At 30.3% G+C, this 17,265-nt stretch overlaps 6 protein-coding genes across 6 annotated transcripts; 1 reads left to right on the top strand and 5 right to left on the bottom strand.

Moving 5' to 3' along the window:
- Positions 1–1,015: 1,015 nt before the first annotated feature.
- Positions 1,016–2,688, bottom strand: BX663DRAFT_505585 (chaperonin 10-like protein). Its single transcript, XM_051527095.1, has 7 exons — positions 2,637–2,688; positions 2,523–2,571; positions 2,368–2,437; positions 2,256–2,290; positions 1,909–2,193; positions 1,204–1,852; positions 1,016–1,135 (listed from the first exon to the last, which is right to left on the bottom strand). Exons 1-7 carry the CDS (start codon positions 2,652–2,654, stop codon positions 1,102–1,104), a joined length of 1,140 nt encoding a protein of 379 aa, XP_051383880.1. The 5' UTR covers positions 2,655–2,688; the 3' UTR covers positions 1,016–1,101.
- A 2,332-nt stretch (positions 2,689–5,020) lies between these two features.
- Positions 5,021–6,748, top strand: BX663DRAFT_505583 (uncharacterized protein). Its single transcript, XM_051527094.1, has 2 exons — positions 5,021–5,423; positions 5,508–6,748. Exon 2 carries the CDS (start codon positions 5,517–5,519, stop codon positions 6,666–6,668), a length of 1,152 nt encoding a protein of 383 aa, XP_051383879.1. The 5' UTR covers positions 5,021–5,423; positions 5,508–5,516; the 3' UTR covers positions 6,669–6,748.
- A 141-nt stretch (positions 6,749–6,889) lies between these two features.
- BX663DRAFT_505581 (uncharacterized protein) lies at positions 6,890–7,480 on the bottom strand. Its single transcript, XM_051527093.1, has one exon. It carries the CDS (start codon positions 7,402–7,404, stop codon positions 6,943–6,945), a length of 462 nt encoding a protein of 153 aa, XP_051383878.1. The 5' UTR covers positions 7,405–7,480; the 3' UTR covers positions 6,890–6,942.
- Positions 7,481–8,920: 1,440 nt separating this feature from the next.
- BX663DRAFT_505580 (uncharacterized protein) lies at positions 8,921–9,432 on the bottom strand. Its single transcript, XM_051527092.1, has one exon. It carries the CDS (start codon positions 9,405–9,407, stop codon positions 8,946–8,948), a length of 462 nt encoding a protein of 153 aa, XP_051383877.1. The 5' UTR covers positions 9,408–9,432; the 3' UTR covers positions 8,921–8,945.
- Positions 9,433–10,839: 1,407 nt separating this feature from the next.
- BX663DRAFT_432732 (uncharacterized protein) lies at positions 10,840–12,184 on the bottom strand (the record flags this gene model as incomplete). The annotated part of the gene is made up of 3 exons (XM_051522952.1): positions 10,840–11,823; positions 11,925–12,028; positions 12,115–12,184. The coding sequence occupies 3 exons, from the start codon at positions 12,182–12,184 to the stop codon at positions 10,840–10,842; spliced, it is 1,158 nt and encodes a 385-aa protein (XP_051383876.1).
- Positions 12,185–14,007: 1,823 nt separating this feature from the next.
- BX663DRAFT_505572 (Poly(A) polymerase central domain-containing protein) lies at positions 14,008–16,389 on the bottom strand. Its single transcript, XM_051527091.1, has 8 exons — positions 16,196–16,389; positions 15,986–16,134; positions 15,804–15,913; positions 15,690–15,743; positions 15,218–15,631; positions 14,753–15,158; positions 14,473–14,692; positions 14,008–14,417 (listed from the first exon to the last, which is right to left on the bottom strand). Exons 1-8 carry the CDS (start codon positions 16,354–16,356, stop codon positions 14,252–14,254), a joined length of 1,680 nt encoding a protein of 559 aa, XP_051383875.1. The 5' UTR covers positions 16,357–16,389; the 3' UTR covers positions 14,008–14,251.
- Between the last annotated feature and the right edge of the window lie 876 nt (positions 16,390–17,265).

The raw sequence follows: 17,265 nt of genomic DNA, 5'->3' as shown, positions 1-17,265 counted from the left end.
AACACCATTAAGTAGCATGATTACTCTCATCTTAATTGCTGTCTGTTTTCCTTGTTACAAGAAGAAGCAATTCTTTGTGATAACCAAACTGTAAAAGTTGAATAAAGTTTGTATATCATCAATAATGTAAGTTGACATGTTTAAGATAGTTTACTAGCTTGGTTGGTATTGCGCTTTCTATTAAGCTGAACCTAAACGCTTCTTTCAACTTGTTCAGTTCTGAATAGATATTCTTGTTGACCCACTCATATAATAATATTCTTTGTTGATATACCGTCGAACATAACGGACACAAGTATCCAAGGTCAGTCAACAGCAATAAACACAGATTTTCAATTGCTATTGGAAATATTAAGAATAATATTAGACTAATTTATTATAATCGTTCCAAGTAAATGCAAAAATAACTAACCAGTCAATTCAATATTTAGTGATACAGTTAAAAAAAAAAAAAAAAATACTGACGGGGAATAATGTTAGCAATGCTACTAAAAGAATGATGTGATATTTCAATGATTTTAGCACATGCGATTTTGGTAGAGGAATTCATATTTTATATTAATTCATGAAAGACACTATAATGTTGGATGCTGTCCCTCAGTAAATTAATTAATATCAGCAAATGTAAATAAAATAGCCACATGGAATTATTTGTATTCAGAGAAACGCAATAAATAGATGTATATGACGAAGCAATGAATGTTAGTGACACTTTCATCATCTGTCATTATTAGCTCAAATTGGTTGCCCTCTATTATGCCACTTGATATCTACTTTAGTCCCTCAAGAAAATGAATGAGTTAAAACATACAAAAGGCTAGGCTATATATTTAAAGAAAAATAAAAATAAAAGACAGGCGTAATTCTAAGAAAGGTGAATGCGTCGCTACCATTCAAGGTAATCATTTGTGTAGATTAAACAAGCAGCTTGATTTCTATCTACATCGTTTTCGCAGTATTTCCCTCACTTTCCCTTTATATATATACTTGTATATATGTTTACCAATATTAAAGAATATGTATCAAGATTTTAATAACAAGGAGAAGTAAACGTTATGTACATGTTAGGAAGAAAAAAAAAAGGAGATGCAAATGAAATATTTATTCCTTTTGAACGGTAACAACCGAACGAACACTAAGAGAAAAAAATAAAAAAAAAATGAATTTAGTTATTTTTCATCTACATCATAAAGTCTCACTTACCAATCACCAGCATGCATAGCATCAAAGGCCTTATTAATGTCTCCTAAATCAAAAGTATGTGTAATATATTCGTCCACCTTCAATTGACCGTCCAAATACTTTTGAACTAATCCGCCCATTTCAGAACGTCCCTTAATACCACCAAAAGCAGAACCACGCCATACACGGCCAGTGACTAATTGGAAGGGTCTTGTACTAATTTCCTTACCAGCAGCAGCAACGCCAATAATAACAGATTCACCCCAACCCTTATGGCAGGATTCAAGAGCAGCTCTCATCACTTCAACGTTACCTGTACAATCAAATGTATAATCAAGTCCACCATCGGTCATGTCAACAAGATATTGTTGAATTGGTACTTTAAGCTCAGTAGGATTGACAAAATCAGTTGCACCGAATTCACGAGCCACTTTTTCCTTTTTGGAGTTTATATCAATAGCAATGATACGCTTAGCCTTATTATAAACAGCACCTTGGATAACACTAAGACCGATACAACCAACACCAAAGACAGCAATACTATCTCCTTCAGCAACTTGGACTGTCTTGGTAGCAGCACCAAAACCAGTAGTAATACCGCAGCCTAAAAGACAAAGCTTCTGCAAACTAGGTTTAGGGTCCACTTTAACAACAGAAACATCCGCAACAACTAAAATCCAAGTTTACTCTTAGTTTTCTTTTCCTTTTTCTTTTCCCTCTCCTTACCTGTATATTCTGAAAAAGTAGATGTACCCATATAATGATAGATGGGCTTTCCTTTACATGTAAAACGAACAGTTTCATCAGGCATTAAACCACGACCTTGAGTAGCACGAACAGCACCACAGAGATTTGTTTTTCCACTCTTACAGAATTTACATTGACGACATTCAGCTGTATAAAGTGGAATGACATGATCGCCTACAGCAACATCTGTTACACCTTCACCCACTGATTCAACAATTCCACCACCTTCATGACCTAAAATAGCAGGGAAAACTCCTTCGGGGTCTTCAAAATAGCCATCCTATTAATATCAAACATAATAATAACCTTATAAAATTATACTTTACCAACACCAGAAAGAGTATAAGCATCAGTGTGACAACTAAAAGATTATATTATTAATAATGCATTTTACTCCTAACAAAATATGAAATAAAACGCTTATAGATGAACACTTACACACCAGTATAAAGGATCTTAATACGAACTTCATGAGCCTTTGGAGGTGCTACTTCAATTTCCTCAATACCTTCATTATTTTATTTTATTTTTTTTCATCGCAAATGTTAGTATATTCTTTTACTTTGGTTCATTTATGTACACTCAATGCTTACTTAAAGGCTTTCCGGCTTCCCAAGCAACGGCAGCACGACATTTAATTACCTATAAGAATAGGACACTATAATTTAATTTTATTTACTTGCGATTTTAAATAATCAAAAACCTACTTGGCCCGCAGTAGACATGATTAGATTTTAAAAGTTAAAAAGTAAAGTTAACACCAAACACGAAAAAAAAAAACATATTTTTATATAAATATCTTTATATGATATCAATTCATTCGGAGGTTTAAATGTATTGGAGGGGTATTTTTTATTTTTTTACTAATCAATGTGTTTTTTTTTTAGAAAAAAAGCCATTTAACACAGTGCTAAGCATGATTGTCCTATATGCTACGTATATATTATTCCATTTACCTTTCTTCTTATTATTTTCTCTTTCCTCTTTCTTTTATTTTTTTTTTTGGGGGGAGAAGGGTTAGAAAAAAAAATTATGAAAGAGTATTTAATATATCATTAAAGTTTTACTGAGGCTAGTTGTTTTTCTATGCTTTCCTAACATTTATCGAATGATAGGGAGAAAGTAAGTTTGTTACATAAGAGAAGAAAAAATTCACAACACTTCTTTTAATGAAGTAGTTACTATGTATTATGTAAGGAAGAATTGAGTGAAACAATATATAGGTAGGACTGAGTTAATATTATGGATATCTATAACTTCTAGTAAACTCATCATTAAAACAGTAGTATTATTAAGCAATCAAAACCAATAGATAAAAAAAAAAAGGGAGATGGGGTAATTGCTGTCTATTTATTATCAAAGATGAAACATCAAAGGAAACTAAAAAAAAAAAAAAAAAAAAAAAAAAAGTAAAAATATTAGCCCTAACATAAATCGTGTTTCACTCATTTACAGAGCGTATCAATGGAGGCGGGATGCGTATGCCCTAAATCTCGAACAAGTGATATAATTCATTATAAATGATGTGAAAGAAATAAAACTGAAAGATGGGTTATTTGATTCAAGTCATATTTCTTTACAAGCTCTAAAACCAAACTTTTTTTTGTAACGGACTGTCATTTTATTTTTAATAAAAGGACTCTATAGCTTTCTTTTCCGATTATGTTGTATTATAGAATAGAATTTCATAAAGACATGGAATTAGGGAGGAAGTAAGATAAAGTGAAACAAGAGTTTACTTGCTTTTTTTTAGACAAACTAGAGTTATCAGATTTGATTATCTTATCTGCAAAAGTATAAATCTTTCTGGAAACAAAAATTGCTTTTATGGGAATTTAAAAGTTCCTTTAAAGCACTTTCAGCTATTATTTATTTTTATTTAGAGATGTAAATATCACATTGACAAATTGTATCTTGGTCTTTTTACACAAGTAATGCCGTCTAAGAAATTAGTCTCACAAGTCTTTATTTTCTTCTTTAATATAAATTAAAAAGTGTTAAAATAGCATAGCATCAATAACTAGTTTCACTTTTAGTAAAGTCTTTTCTAAATATCCCATTTCCAAAAAGAGAGCTAAGCTACTTGGTAATACAGTTGTAAATTGTATAGTAAGCTACTTTACCTTCCTCTCCTGCTTCATATACAAAAAAAAAGGACTTTCACTCTATCGATATACCTATTCTGCAAAGGTTTAGAAAACATACACTATATTGAGTTATTCCCAAAAATGAACAAGTAACATACATACAAATCTTTGAATCTCTAACCAACTATTGCCTTACATAATTGTTTCGATATTTCAACAGCGACTAAAAACTATATTGGATTATGATAACTTCACTATCATCTGAAGCTTATTAAAGCGTGATTCTGATGAATCTTTATCAATTTAAATAACAATGTATTGTCTTGTTATCAAGTAATTGTCTCTATTGTTCCAGTTCGGATAAAGGGAACAATAGAACGCGTCTTATTAAATAAATAAATAAACTGATACGTCATTTATTTAAAATGATATCCAAAAAGGGTACATTTGTTCTTTACAAAAGAAGCAATCTTTCCCATAACAGGACAGCAATAAATATTCTTCTTTTAAAATCTATTCCACTTTTCAAAGTCCAACATAACTGGACACAAAATTACTAAAGAACCATCAAGTCTTGGTTTTTTTTTTCACACACACACACACACACACATTGTAGTGTCACTAAACGTAACAATAAGCTTCTCATTTTAGACAAGCCTTGTATGTCATTCATTGACTATTACATCAACTGCTGTCAGAACTGGTCTTTTTTTTTTTAATAGTAATTGCAAGTCATTTGATCTGGAGAATTATCAACACACCTATTAGAGTAAAAGCTATGTCTGGTTAAGTTACATTATGTCCTGATAAGGAAAGTAAAAAGTGTACCTTGATGGAAAATTATTAATCCGATTTTTTTTTTTTTTTTTTTTTTGGAAAATACGCCATAAAACCTTTCTTTTTTTTCTCTTATTAAAACAAAAATAAATAAGAAAAAGAAGAGGAAGAAAAACAAACACACACACACACATTCACTCACTCACACTCACTCACACAATTGTACAAATATATTTATTTATTTATTTTTTTCTTTTTTTGTATCGCTTTTGAATTTTTTTTTCTTTCTTCCTTTTCTTTTTATTTATATACATTTTATTTTGAATGTTCGGATGTTTCTTTTTGCCAACTTCTGGGCAATTTTGTTGTCTTGTTGTTTCCTTATTTCAATAATTAGGGCACAAGCTTCTCCAAAAAACCCTTTCATATGGTATATAAATAAAATGAAAAGAAAGTAATCGTACAAATGGATTAACCTTCTCTTATTGGCTACACAGGCAAATTCTTGCTAAATATGACTTGGCTCAGTCAAATAAAACTAAACATTACATACCCACAACCTCCTCAAAAGTCTATAGTCCAGAGTTCCAGACAGTATATGAATATAAAGACCTCTTTGGCTATAATGAAGTAAATATGTATTATTATTATTTTTCTTCTGATAACCTATCTAACAACGTAAATGAATTGACTTTTTATATATATGCATATTAGCGTCTTGTAATGGATTTTGGTGATGCATGTCCAAACACAACCATAAATGACATTGAAGCCTTAAATGGCAACTGGGCTACAAGTCCATCGATGATGTCACAACCTTCCATTGCACTTGCTCAACGATCAGGTCGTTGTCAACGTTGGTCAGAAAAGATTGCTACTATCCAATCACTTTCAAATCTATACGGTCTACAAATCACAGGTGTTGTTATTTATGATGATGTTCCTTACAACGATACGATTCTGATTCAAGAAAACACAAATGATATGGCTTACCCAACTTGGCAACAGTCTCAGGAGCCTCCAGCTGAACGTAACATTAAGAACATGACTTTCGAAAATGATATCAACACCGGTACAACCTTTGTTGCTGTTTATTATGTTCCAAAACGATATATTGATGTATTGAATAAAACATTCATACAAAACACATTGGAAAGAAATGGAACATGGCAATACTATATTCAATTGACTTTTTCATTAAGTGAAAATCATTTCCCATCTTCAAGTGATCCCAGCAATACCACATTCGATAATCAACAAGACGGTACTAATGAATGGGATAACGAAAAAAATGAACGCAATTACATTATTTATTCCGTTACTGCTGCTGCTCTGATCATCATCATCTTTGTCATCACACGTTGGTGTCGAGCCATGCGTAGACCGATAACAACTATAGATCCTGTAGCTCTTGAGAATATGTTATTGGCCGAAATAGTCGTTACAGATGTGATACCATTCGAAAGACTTGATCTCATTTGCCCAATGAAAAAATACAAAGAAGTGACGATGCTAAACACAACATGTGCAATATGTTTAGATGACTTTATGAATGACTTTTATGTTCGTGTATTACCATGTCAGCATGGCTATTGTACTGCATGTATTGATGTTTGGTTAACAAAGAAATCAAGTCTATGTCCTATCTGTAAATATGATTGTAAGAAAGCATTAGATAACAGTAAAGAAGAAGATGAAGTGGCTAGAACGAATGACGAGCAACAAGAAAGAAGCATGCATCCTATAAATAGATTATCAATTGAAGAGCAGGCTTCGAACATGAATAATAATGAAAACAGGATAGTAATAGAACGACAATCATCATTAGATATCACAGTTAATAACCAAACAAATCATCCTTCTAATCAAATATGATATTATCTGTATAATAATAAATATTTATCTACTATGTCATCATTGAGAAAAAACAAACAAACAATTCCTCTCCTTTTTTTTACCCCTATACCTTCTTTTTATATACAGCTTATATTTTTCTTTTTTTTTTTTATAAGGAAGGAGAAAGTGAAGAGAGAGAGAGGGAGTAGGAGTTATGATCCTCATAATATGTGTTGACAAAAAAAAAACTATTTATTATTATTTACTTTAAGCATACTGCATACAGCATACTTTATATAATATGTATATTAATTTAATCTTCATCCTCTTCTTCTTCATCCTCTTCCTCATCTTTCTTCTTACCATTATTGGGGGCTGGTTGTGTTGAGGGAGGAGGAGGAGGAGGAGATGAACCCATAACAGGGAATCCAGCTGGCGGAATAGCAGCAGCAGTACCCAGATTTGGCAAAGCAGGTAAAGCAGGAAGAGGAGGAACTTGTTGAAGTAAAGTGGTGGTATCAGGAAGTGTAGGTAACATTAAAGCATCAGGACCAGGAAGTGTAGGAGCTGAAGATAATTGCTGAGGAACAGCAGCGATCAAAGTATCTGCTGCTGAAGGCGCGTCTCGTTTTCTAAAGGCAAGAGATCTTCGTTGATGTTTAAATGGATTTTGAGGTACCCAATCATTATCAACTGGTTTAGAATAAATAGCTTGAGTGAACAAAAGAAGAGTGTAAAAAAGAGTAAGAAAGAAGAATGATTGCATTGTTAGCATGGTAAATTAAATATCCAACTATGTATGTATGTGTATATTTTAAGCTATTTTATATAATAAAATAAAGGAAAGGAAGAAAAAAGAGAGAGAAGAATTGAAGGATGAAAGAAGTTTATTTATAGATGAATTCCTTATATACAACTTACTTTCTTTCTTTATTTTCTATTTTTCTTTTTCCCTATACTCCTTTCTTTATGTAAAGCGATCAGCATTCTACTTGACTCTTTTTTATACCATACCATACCCTACCCTTTTCAATAAATCAGGATGTCGTAGTTTGAAATATTCGGTATTCTTTATACTTTTGTAGATCTGCTTTTTGAACTCGCAGATAAGGTATCTCTGAGTCATTAGAGGCTTCCAAAAGCTATACAGAATATTTGAACCCCTAGAAGGCTTTTATATTCGATCAAATTAGGTTATAAAGTAAGACTTTATTGGCAACAGATTGGAAAAGGTATATGAGCTAGTAAAAGGCTCTTACGTAAACGTCCCTTATCATCATATGAAGGGGAAAAAAAAAAGAAGTATTATTGCATTCATATAAATGCCACAAGTAACTACATACACAAAACAAAAGTTGTGTATATCATTAAAGACTTATTTTACTGACTGATAAAAAAACATTCGCTTCTTCTCAGATATATATAATCTGAAAGAAGCTTGTAAAATAAAATAGAAGATTAACATTTATAAAGAGTCTATTTTACGATGTTTCAGTATAATGATGTATCTGTTTATTATCTCGTTGCGATGAAAAGACTCCGTAATTTCATACACAACATAGATAAAGCTGTATGCTGTGAAGACATGTCATCAATATCAACCAAAACATGATAAAGAATTGGAGAACTATAAAGTATGTTATCATATACTTTGGGATATAATACAATTACTGAGGCTTTAATTCTTTAAAATAGTTTATTGTTTACAAAAAATAGTCAATCAGAATTAAGTTCAAATTGTAAAAAAAGAGAGAAAGAAAGAGAATTATTACCAAGATTACTTACATTTGTAACAAAAAGAAGTAGATTACTTGATCCCTTTCTTTTTTCTTCTGCATTTCTCTTCTCGATCTGTCTTTGATTTAATTAAAGAAAGACAATAAATAGCTTTGTATGACTGATAAAGTTTTTAGCAATAAGTAGAGTTCATCAATAAAGAAACTTTTTTTATGTATACTGATCCTCTGTGTATGTGTTTTTTTTATTTATGAATCCCCTTAAACAACAACTAACTGGCTTTTTTTTTTCTTCCTATACCTTTTGATTACTCTCCTTTTATATGTTTTCTCCTTTTTTTTTTCCAATAAAAAAATGGTGTATATATACCGAGTATAGTCAATTCTAGTTTTGATAAAGTTATAAACTTATCTTTCTAATTCTTTATAATAGATATATTAGAATGCAGTAAAGTTATATGTATGAAACTTTTTTTTATTAATATAAAGTTTTAGTTTATTCTTTATTTTAACAATATAAAACCAAGTACATTTTACATAAAATAATATTCAAGTGTAATGAGAAAATGTTCCTTTTTTTTTAATCTTCTTCAGCTGGAGGAGCAGTAATTGTACTTAAATCAGGAGGTGCAGGAAGAGTTGGTAAAGTAGGTAAGGTAGGTAAAGTTGGGAGACCTGGTAAAAGTGGAAGCCCTGGTAAAGCAGGAACAGCTGGTAATCCTGGAAGACCAGGAGCGGGTAAAACAGGTGGAGGGGGGAAAGCAGCATTAGGAAGAGGTGGTAATGTTAATGTTTGAGGACATCGTGGATCTTGAGGATTTGGACAAGTTGGTGGTGGTGGTGGCTGCTGCTGCTGCTGTTGAGCAGGAGTCCCGCCATAGGTTGTTTGACGTTTCTTGAGATCATAAATTAACTTTAAACTACGTTTATTTCTTAATAAACGACCATTCGTGTAATTGATATCGTTGTTGGCTGATACATTTTGAGAGCATATTAATAAAAGGCCAAGAGCAATAATAGGAAAAATAAAAAAGGGCTTCATGTTGCCTTTTCTATACTAATCTATGTAATAAGGATAAAATAAAAAGAAAAGAAGAAGGGAATAAGAGATTTTTTTTCTATAAAAAAAAAGGGTTATTTATATTAAGGGCATGTCCTTTTGGTTGTCATCTAATTTCATAGTGCATATATTTTACTACACATATGTCAACTTTCTTTATTATGTACATCATTTATTAACCCCGTTTTTTTTTTTTTTTTTTTTTTTTTTCTATTTTTATTTTCTTCCTTCTTGAAGATCACTTTCTTAAAAAGTTCAAGTGCGATTATTCTATGTCTCCTAAAAGAGCTGAATAATTCTTTTCTTTTTCTTTTTCTTTTTTTTTTTTTTTTTTTTTTTACAATAATTTCATAACAACGAAAGTCATGATATAAAAGAAGAAGAAAAAACATCATTTATATGTATTTAGAAAACGTTAATAAATGGAATAACAGAAGAATATCGAATACTGTTTCTTATACAAAAGATACTTTTAATAGGTAAACAATGAGTATATATTTATGCATATATATTACAGAACCCTCTCTCTTTTGCTTTTAGTTATATGTAGAAATATTAATAATATACATTTAAATTATTACCTTGAATTTAGTAGGCTTTATTCTTAATGAACTTAATCATTGTTCTTCGTTGCCCTTAGATTAAACAATAAAAAAAAAATTTAAATGTGTCTATTTATAATTTTAATATATTGTACTCGACTTCATAATGCAAACTTAACCTGTAAAGCTATTCGAGTATGCATCCTAAAGTTATATTTATACCAATGATAATAAGAAATATAAAAAAAAAGGCTTGATTTTATACATCTATAATCTACTGCATTCTTGCTTCATATAAAATATTCTTTTCTCATAAAGTATACATCTAAATAGTTGCTATTCTTTGCAGATAACGCGATAAGATTGATTATACAAGTGAATATTTTATTAAATAATATTAATATAATGGAAAGAAAAAACTGAAATATATATACACATATTTATATACATGTATACATATATATATATATAATTCTAACGCTACAAATAATATAACCTATACAAATAATAACAAAAATAAAATAAAATAATGGTATATAGTATACAGTAAATGACACAAGAGATAAAATTTATACTGCAGCCCTTCCTTCTCTATTCCTTAAAAATGTTCTCCATATCTTCCATTTTCCTGATTTTGAATTTAACTTTTCTATTGATTTTTTATTTTCTTCTTCAATTTCTTTTAACTCTTTTAATCGTTTACATGCTGGTTCATAATTTTCCTTTGCAGCCATTTTGTAATATTCAGCAGCCAACAATAAATTATGTTCCCAACCATCTGCTTTAAAAAACCTTTTCACAATAATAGATATTGATATTAATAGCATGTACATGTAGACAAAAAAAAAAAATTTTTTTTCTTTTTCATTGACTTACATTTCTCCCAACATATAACGCGCATAATTCTGTGGTGTATTTTGCTGTGTAGCTGCCTTTTGATAATACTCAAATGATCGAATTAAATCCTTTGGAACACCTAACCCTTGACGATACATGTCACCTAGACATGTTTGACAATACCCTAACCCAGAAGGCCAAATAGCATCGCCCATTAAACACCAGTGATGTGCCATTTCATAATCTCTCTCAACAAGACTACCCTCAAAATAAATCCTCGATAACGTCTCAATGGCCATTGGGAAACCTTGTTCAGCAGACTGTGTTAACCAAAAGATGGCTTGCTGAATATCATGTCGACTTAGTAAAATGTCCCCAACAATAAATTGACAGTACTGTTCACCCGTTGATTCTGCAATACGACGAGCGTAGTGATAAGCCTTATCAAGGTCGCGAGGAATTAGATGGGTACCCTCGTAGTAGACATGAGCGAGGTCAGTGAGAGCACGCATATCCTTTAATTTGCGCTCAGCCATTGCCTCATAAATTTCAAGGCTTTTGTGCATGTCATAGTGTTGTGGGTATTTATAGGGATCACTCAGGATTTTAGCAAGTGTGATTCCAGCATTTTCATTACCCAAGTCAGAGGCCCTTGACAGATATGTCATGCCACGTGTCATATCTTGTTCAATAGCTGTGCCATCAATAAATAAGATTCCTACTAAATAACATAATGAACGTAATTTCTTTTTCCCTTTTAGACTTTCTGAGGGATCACTCTGAAGGCCATGATCAACTCGTTCTATCAAGCGTTCAATCAGGCTAGTCCTGTTATCTTGCTGTTGTGTTAATAAAATGAGTTCGGATGTACAAGGCGTTAAAGCAGCTGATAACCGTCGATCAAAGACACTACGGGCCCATAAATTGGCTTCCTCTTTATCTATCTGTATGAATAAATTCGAGTCTTGTTTTTTCCTGTCAAGGATTGTACTTAATTTTATTTTTGCCTCAATATCTCCCTATATAATAAATATGAATAACCAGATAATGGTATATATATATATATATATATGTATATAGATCGTTTCTAGATCAAAATGAATTAGTCAAACAGAATTACTTTTGCTGCTTTAATTCGTAAGTAAGTTAAGGCATTTCGAGCATTTTCTTGTGTTTCATAATCTTGATCATCATTAGAAAAAGCATTGTTAAGAATTTCGACAGCTATTAGAAAATTATTTTCATATAATTAGTATTGACATGTTACTCTCTCTCTCTCTCTCTCTCTCTATATATATATATATTTGCACCTGTCAATAAATGTAATTCACTTGGAATTCCAGCAAAGAGTGATTGTAGTTTTTGATCTATAAAGTCCATCTCAATCTTTTAATTCTATTTGCAAAAAAAAAAAAAAAAAAAAAAAAAAAAAAAAAAAAAAAAAGGGGTAAAGCTGTTAAATGGTTGGATTGAAAAACAGCAATCCAATTTTTTATAATAGTGTAACATTTCACGTGTTTTTTTTTATATACACATTGAGATACTCTGAGCAAAAATGAGGTGGTTTCATTTATAAATTTATCTTATTTTTTAAAAAAGAAAATATATACGTGTATATAAAAATTGACACGTAGCTTGTGGAATTGCTGAATTGTTCTAATTAGTTTAAAAATGATAAAAAGTTAAGAAAAAAAAATTGTAAAGGCTAATGTAAAAGATTGAACTTGTGATAATAAGAAAGAGAGAAAAAAAAAGTGTTAGTTATTCCTGGTTTAATAGCGTAGCTCTATGATTTGTCGATTTGAATTTTGTTAGAGGTACTTTTCAAATACACATACAATTTTCATATCATAAAAGATTTCTATCACTTTTCTTTGCTTGATTTCTTTATCTTTGCGAAATCTTGATACATTGTATGCTTATTAGGGGAAAGATATTTTTTTCAATAGAGGTTGCAGTAAAGTATTTATCAGACCTAAGAGTATACTTTCTTCTTATCCCACATATTTCTACGTTAAAATAAAACCATAGACATGATTAAATTCCGAACGAAATTGACCATTATCTAGTATTGTTTTGTAGCCGGGATAGCATGAACAAGATATTTTCCTTGTACTATTTCTTTGGTTGTTTCTTCCTTGAAGTCAAAATAATTAGAACAGATATATTTTTAAACTTTTGATTTGACAATAAACTTGCATTTGGTAATGTAAGTGATACACATTTGTTTTTATTTGGAGGGGGGGGGCATTGAAAATGACTATAAATATACAAATATATAAAAGATTAGATATTTATACATGATTGCACTAAATCATTATTGCTGCCACCAAGGGAGAAATAAATAAATAAAAAAAAATGATATTGTTGCAAACAAAACAATGCTCAGCTATAGCAAACTATCTAATACCTAAACAGTAGACTTTCATAACTATAATATCAGAATCAGAATGAGTAGACTATTCATTAATAAAAAAACAACTAGGAGTAGCTTCCTTATCCTTATTTTATAAACTTTTTGGTGATATTTTAGTAATCAATAGCTCTTTCTTTATTTTTAGTAAATTCTTTTCTCTCTTTAATACAGTCTTTTGCTATATCTAACAGCAATAATAATTCCCTGGTTTTCTATAACATCTTTACCAGTTGTATTTTCTTCTATACTTTAAAAAAATACTTTTTTTTTCAATCTTTACTTCCTCACATTATAATATACTGCTGTCTGTGATAATATTAACTATATATCTTCAGAAGAAGAGGAAAAAAAAAATAGAAGCAATAAATTGATGTATGCTTTGTTAAATTACGAGTTGTATTAAATTTATATTTTATTTTTTGGCCAATGTCATTTATTGCAATAATAAAGACAATTGTGCTGTAATAAATTTGCTTCTAGACTACTATACATGATACGAAAAAGCTATCTGACCTCTGAATTTCCTCTTTCCTTTCATTATATATCATTTCTGGCTTAAATGAGGCTTACTGCTTACTTGAAGTAGTTCTCATTTTATATTATGAAGATTCTAAGGTTAAATACTATACCTTACCTTATAAAAGAACAATACTATATACATATATGTTTTTTCCTTTGAATCTTAATATTCAAAAACTGCAGCTTAGGTTTCAAATGTCAATTGAATAGAAAATTTTTGACACGCTCGTTATTAAATTTACTATTAGACGTCATGCGTATTGTATATGTATATGGGTTTTTTTTTTATTTTTTTATTAAATAGTTTTTTTTTATATATATACACAAAAGAGAGATATACATGCATATTATAGAGAGGAAGAGAGAGTGTGTAGGTGTGTCAATTCTAGAAGGAATGTATATAAGTATATTATTATAAATATAAACTAGATTATGTATAAGGGCCTTTTTTTTTTTCTTCTATAAATTTTGTGTTGAGAAGGATACCTGCTCCCTTCTTGATTGGTATATTGTTAACTTTCTATTTGTTGACTTGTTTTAACAGAGTCTTTATTGGTTGATTCTATCATATTTTTTAACTGTAATGGACGATGTTGATAATAATGAAAGGAAGATACGCGGTTATTATGTTTACTAGACTTATTATGTCGTTTACGAAGTTCTTCCGGTAACATAGATCTATAATAATTATATAAGTATTTTATAAACAAGAGTTTTTTTTTTTTTTTTTTACCCTTTCAGATTTTTGATCGTAATTCCCATTGTCTTTTGGTCAAATCGATCCCACATTTTAGTGGTTTTTAAGAATTCAGTTGTAGGCCAAACGATATTCAATTTTCTACGACCACGTGATTCATCCGTAACAGGTTCTGCCTTTAAACCAATGTAATAAGTTGTGGTATAAATAGGTATAAGTGATTCTCTTTCTTCAGGAGGTAAAAAATTTAAAGTTTCTGCTTCATTTAAGTTACTATCAACAAGATTAAATGTTCTTTCGGGATAATTAAAATTACCATGTGCTACATCCCAGCATTCTTTTCCCATAACACAATAGTGTACTCTTTCGATTCCTTTAATATAAGGATGAGCAATTTGCAACAAATCAACAAGTTCTAGTTTTAGTACTAGTTGTCTTATTCGTGATTCTACTAAACCCGACCATTGTAATTGTGTTTGAGGTGAATATGAACTAGCAGTAATTTGCAGGTAATGGTGGTACATTTGAAAGAAATCACTCTCTACAAACAGCTCCTCCCATTTCCCTGTACCAATCATGATTTTTTCTACAATATCCCCTGTTCGACGAAATTCATTTAACATGATCTCTCGAGTTGAATCAGTGACATTATGGGTCGCACACATAGATGGAAATGCAGGTGTAATGATTGGCATACGATGACTTTTATCAGCAGGAAAAAGCTAGCCAACAAATGGAGTTTAGTTTTTTGTAATGATAAGATTAAAAATAATTTTCTTACCTTAGGATTCCACTGTCTAATTGGAAGTGGTCCTTCTTCCATTGGTTTCAATAATACAGGTCGTGGCCATTCCCATTGATACATAATTAAAAAGAATCTTGAGACAATAGATGCAGCACATGCATTTGGGAACATTTGACATACTTTTGCTACTAACATTGCCCAAGCAACACCACCTAAAAATCCCATAATATTTGAATAAATCGCCCTTCTCTTTGCCCATAATTTAATTGTTCTTAGTGCCAGTCGAAATACTGGTACGCTTGGTACAAGTCGTAATATTTCATCCGTTACACGAGAGCCATTTAAGCTACGAATACAACGTCCATCTAATCCTAACAAAATATTATTATCTGATAAATCAAGGTCATCTGGCACAGCTGATAATGATAATCTTGCACACACAAAATCAATCTAAAATTATAAAGTCAATTTTTTTTTTTTTTTTCACGCAAATTTTCTTATAACTTACAGGAATACCAGAAAAATGCATTTTAATAACTGGAACATATGCATCCACAACGGACTAGGTTAAAATTATTAAATGTATGTACTATCTATCTATGCACATATTAAAACGACTTACTGTTAACTCAGTCACTTCGGGCCTCTCATTTAACATGTCATACATTATTGTAAAGAAATGATCTCTTTCTACATGCTTTGGGAATACACATAACGTATCAATATCAGCACCTTGAATAAGTAAAGATAATGAATATAAACAGTCCATATTTATATAGTTTTATACAAGAAAATAAAAATTACCAGCATTATGAACACCCAATTTATAACTACCAAAAGTAAATATTTTCCCTCCTGCGCTTCTAGCTTCTTCTTCCGATAAACCTTGCAATATACCAACACGATAAACAAACTCTTTTACCATAGCGTCTAATTTATTTAGGACAGTAATTCTGCATTGTTTTCAATAGTGTTATTTATTTTATTTTATTTTATTTTTTAATTGTTGCATACCTTTTTTGTGCTTCCTGGTCGCTTTCAAATAAGCCATATTCATGTAAAGTTCTTATAAGATCTTCTGTTAGTTTTATTTCATGATCATTAGGATAATCGATAGAAGAAGGAGGAGTAAGTCCCCATTGTTGTTGTCTGTTTACTTGAGACATTTTCTTCATTTATATTATAATTAAGAGAGAAAAATAAAAAAGAATTTTATTACTGGATTATTTTTTTTTTTTTCTTTTCACAAAAATTTATATGCCAGGAACTTGAAATCCAATAAGAATCGAGAAAAATTATTTTTAATTGACTAAGGAAGGCCTTAACAAAAAATTTTAGAACGACTTTGCTAAAGATAATATAGTTAGATTCCTATTTATTGCATTGTATTTTATTTTTAATAAAAGGGAAACCTTGACAAGAGGGTTTCTCTTTTTACTGAAATATATATTTACTCTTGATTTTATGTTGTATAGCCGTTATCTAATAAATTTCAACTTGAGCCCCTTAAATTGAGAAGCAAATAATATCTACGATTTCGAATCGATAAAGAATATTCTGTACGCAAATCTGCTTCAATATTTTCTTCTAATTAAGCGTATTTTATTATTATTATTATAAAAATAACATTATTTTATAGTTTCTCATGATAACTGGTGTATATCATAATCTCACATACTTGAAGAGAGTAGTGATATTAGACATGTATAATTATTTTTTAAAGATATAGAAAAAAAAATTCCTGCTATGTAGTAAATGATAGTTGGTGCTCTTCATAATTTAGTCAACTTTACAAATTATGTGTGTATTTATATATATCGTTCACATGCCTTCTCTCTCTCTCGCTTGCTTATGTTCTAGATAGTAAAGTAAACCATCTTATCTATGGTAACATTCAATTATCATTGCTTAATAGTGCCTGAATAATCTTAGAATCGACATAGTTTAAATCGAGGCTATCCTTGGTTATAGTCATATTTGTAGTTTAACAGCGTATAATATCTGTAGTCATTTTTTGTATATCTGTAGTCATTTTTCGTATATTTGTGTTTTTTTTTTATACGCTCCTTCAAAAGTATTCTATT

The sequence above is a fragment of the Cokeromyces recurvatus genome (assembly GCF_025118155.1).
Source record: "Cokeromyces recurvatus strain NRRL 2243 chromosome Unknown BX663scaffold_9, whole genome shotgun sequence".
In the NCBI taxonomy this organism is placed as follows: domain Eukaryota; kingdom Fungi; phylum Mucoromycota; class Mucoromycetes; order Mucorales; family Mucoraceae; genus Cokeromyces; species Cokeromyces recurvatus.
This window is presented reverse-complemented; position numbering and strand designations above follow the sequence as displayed.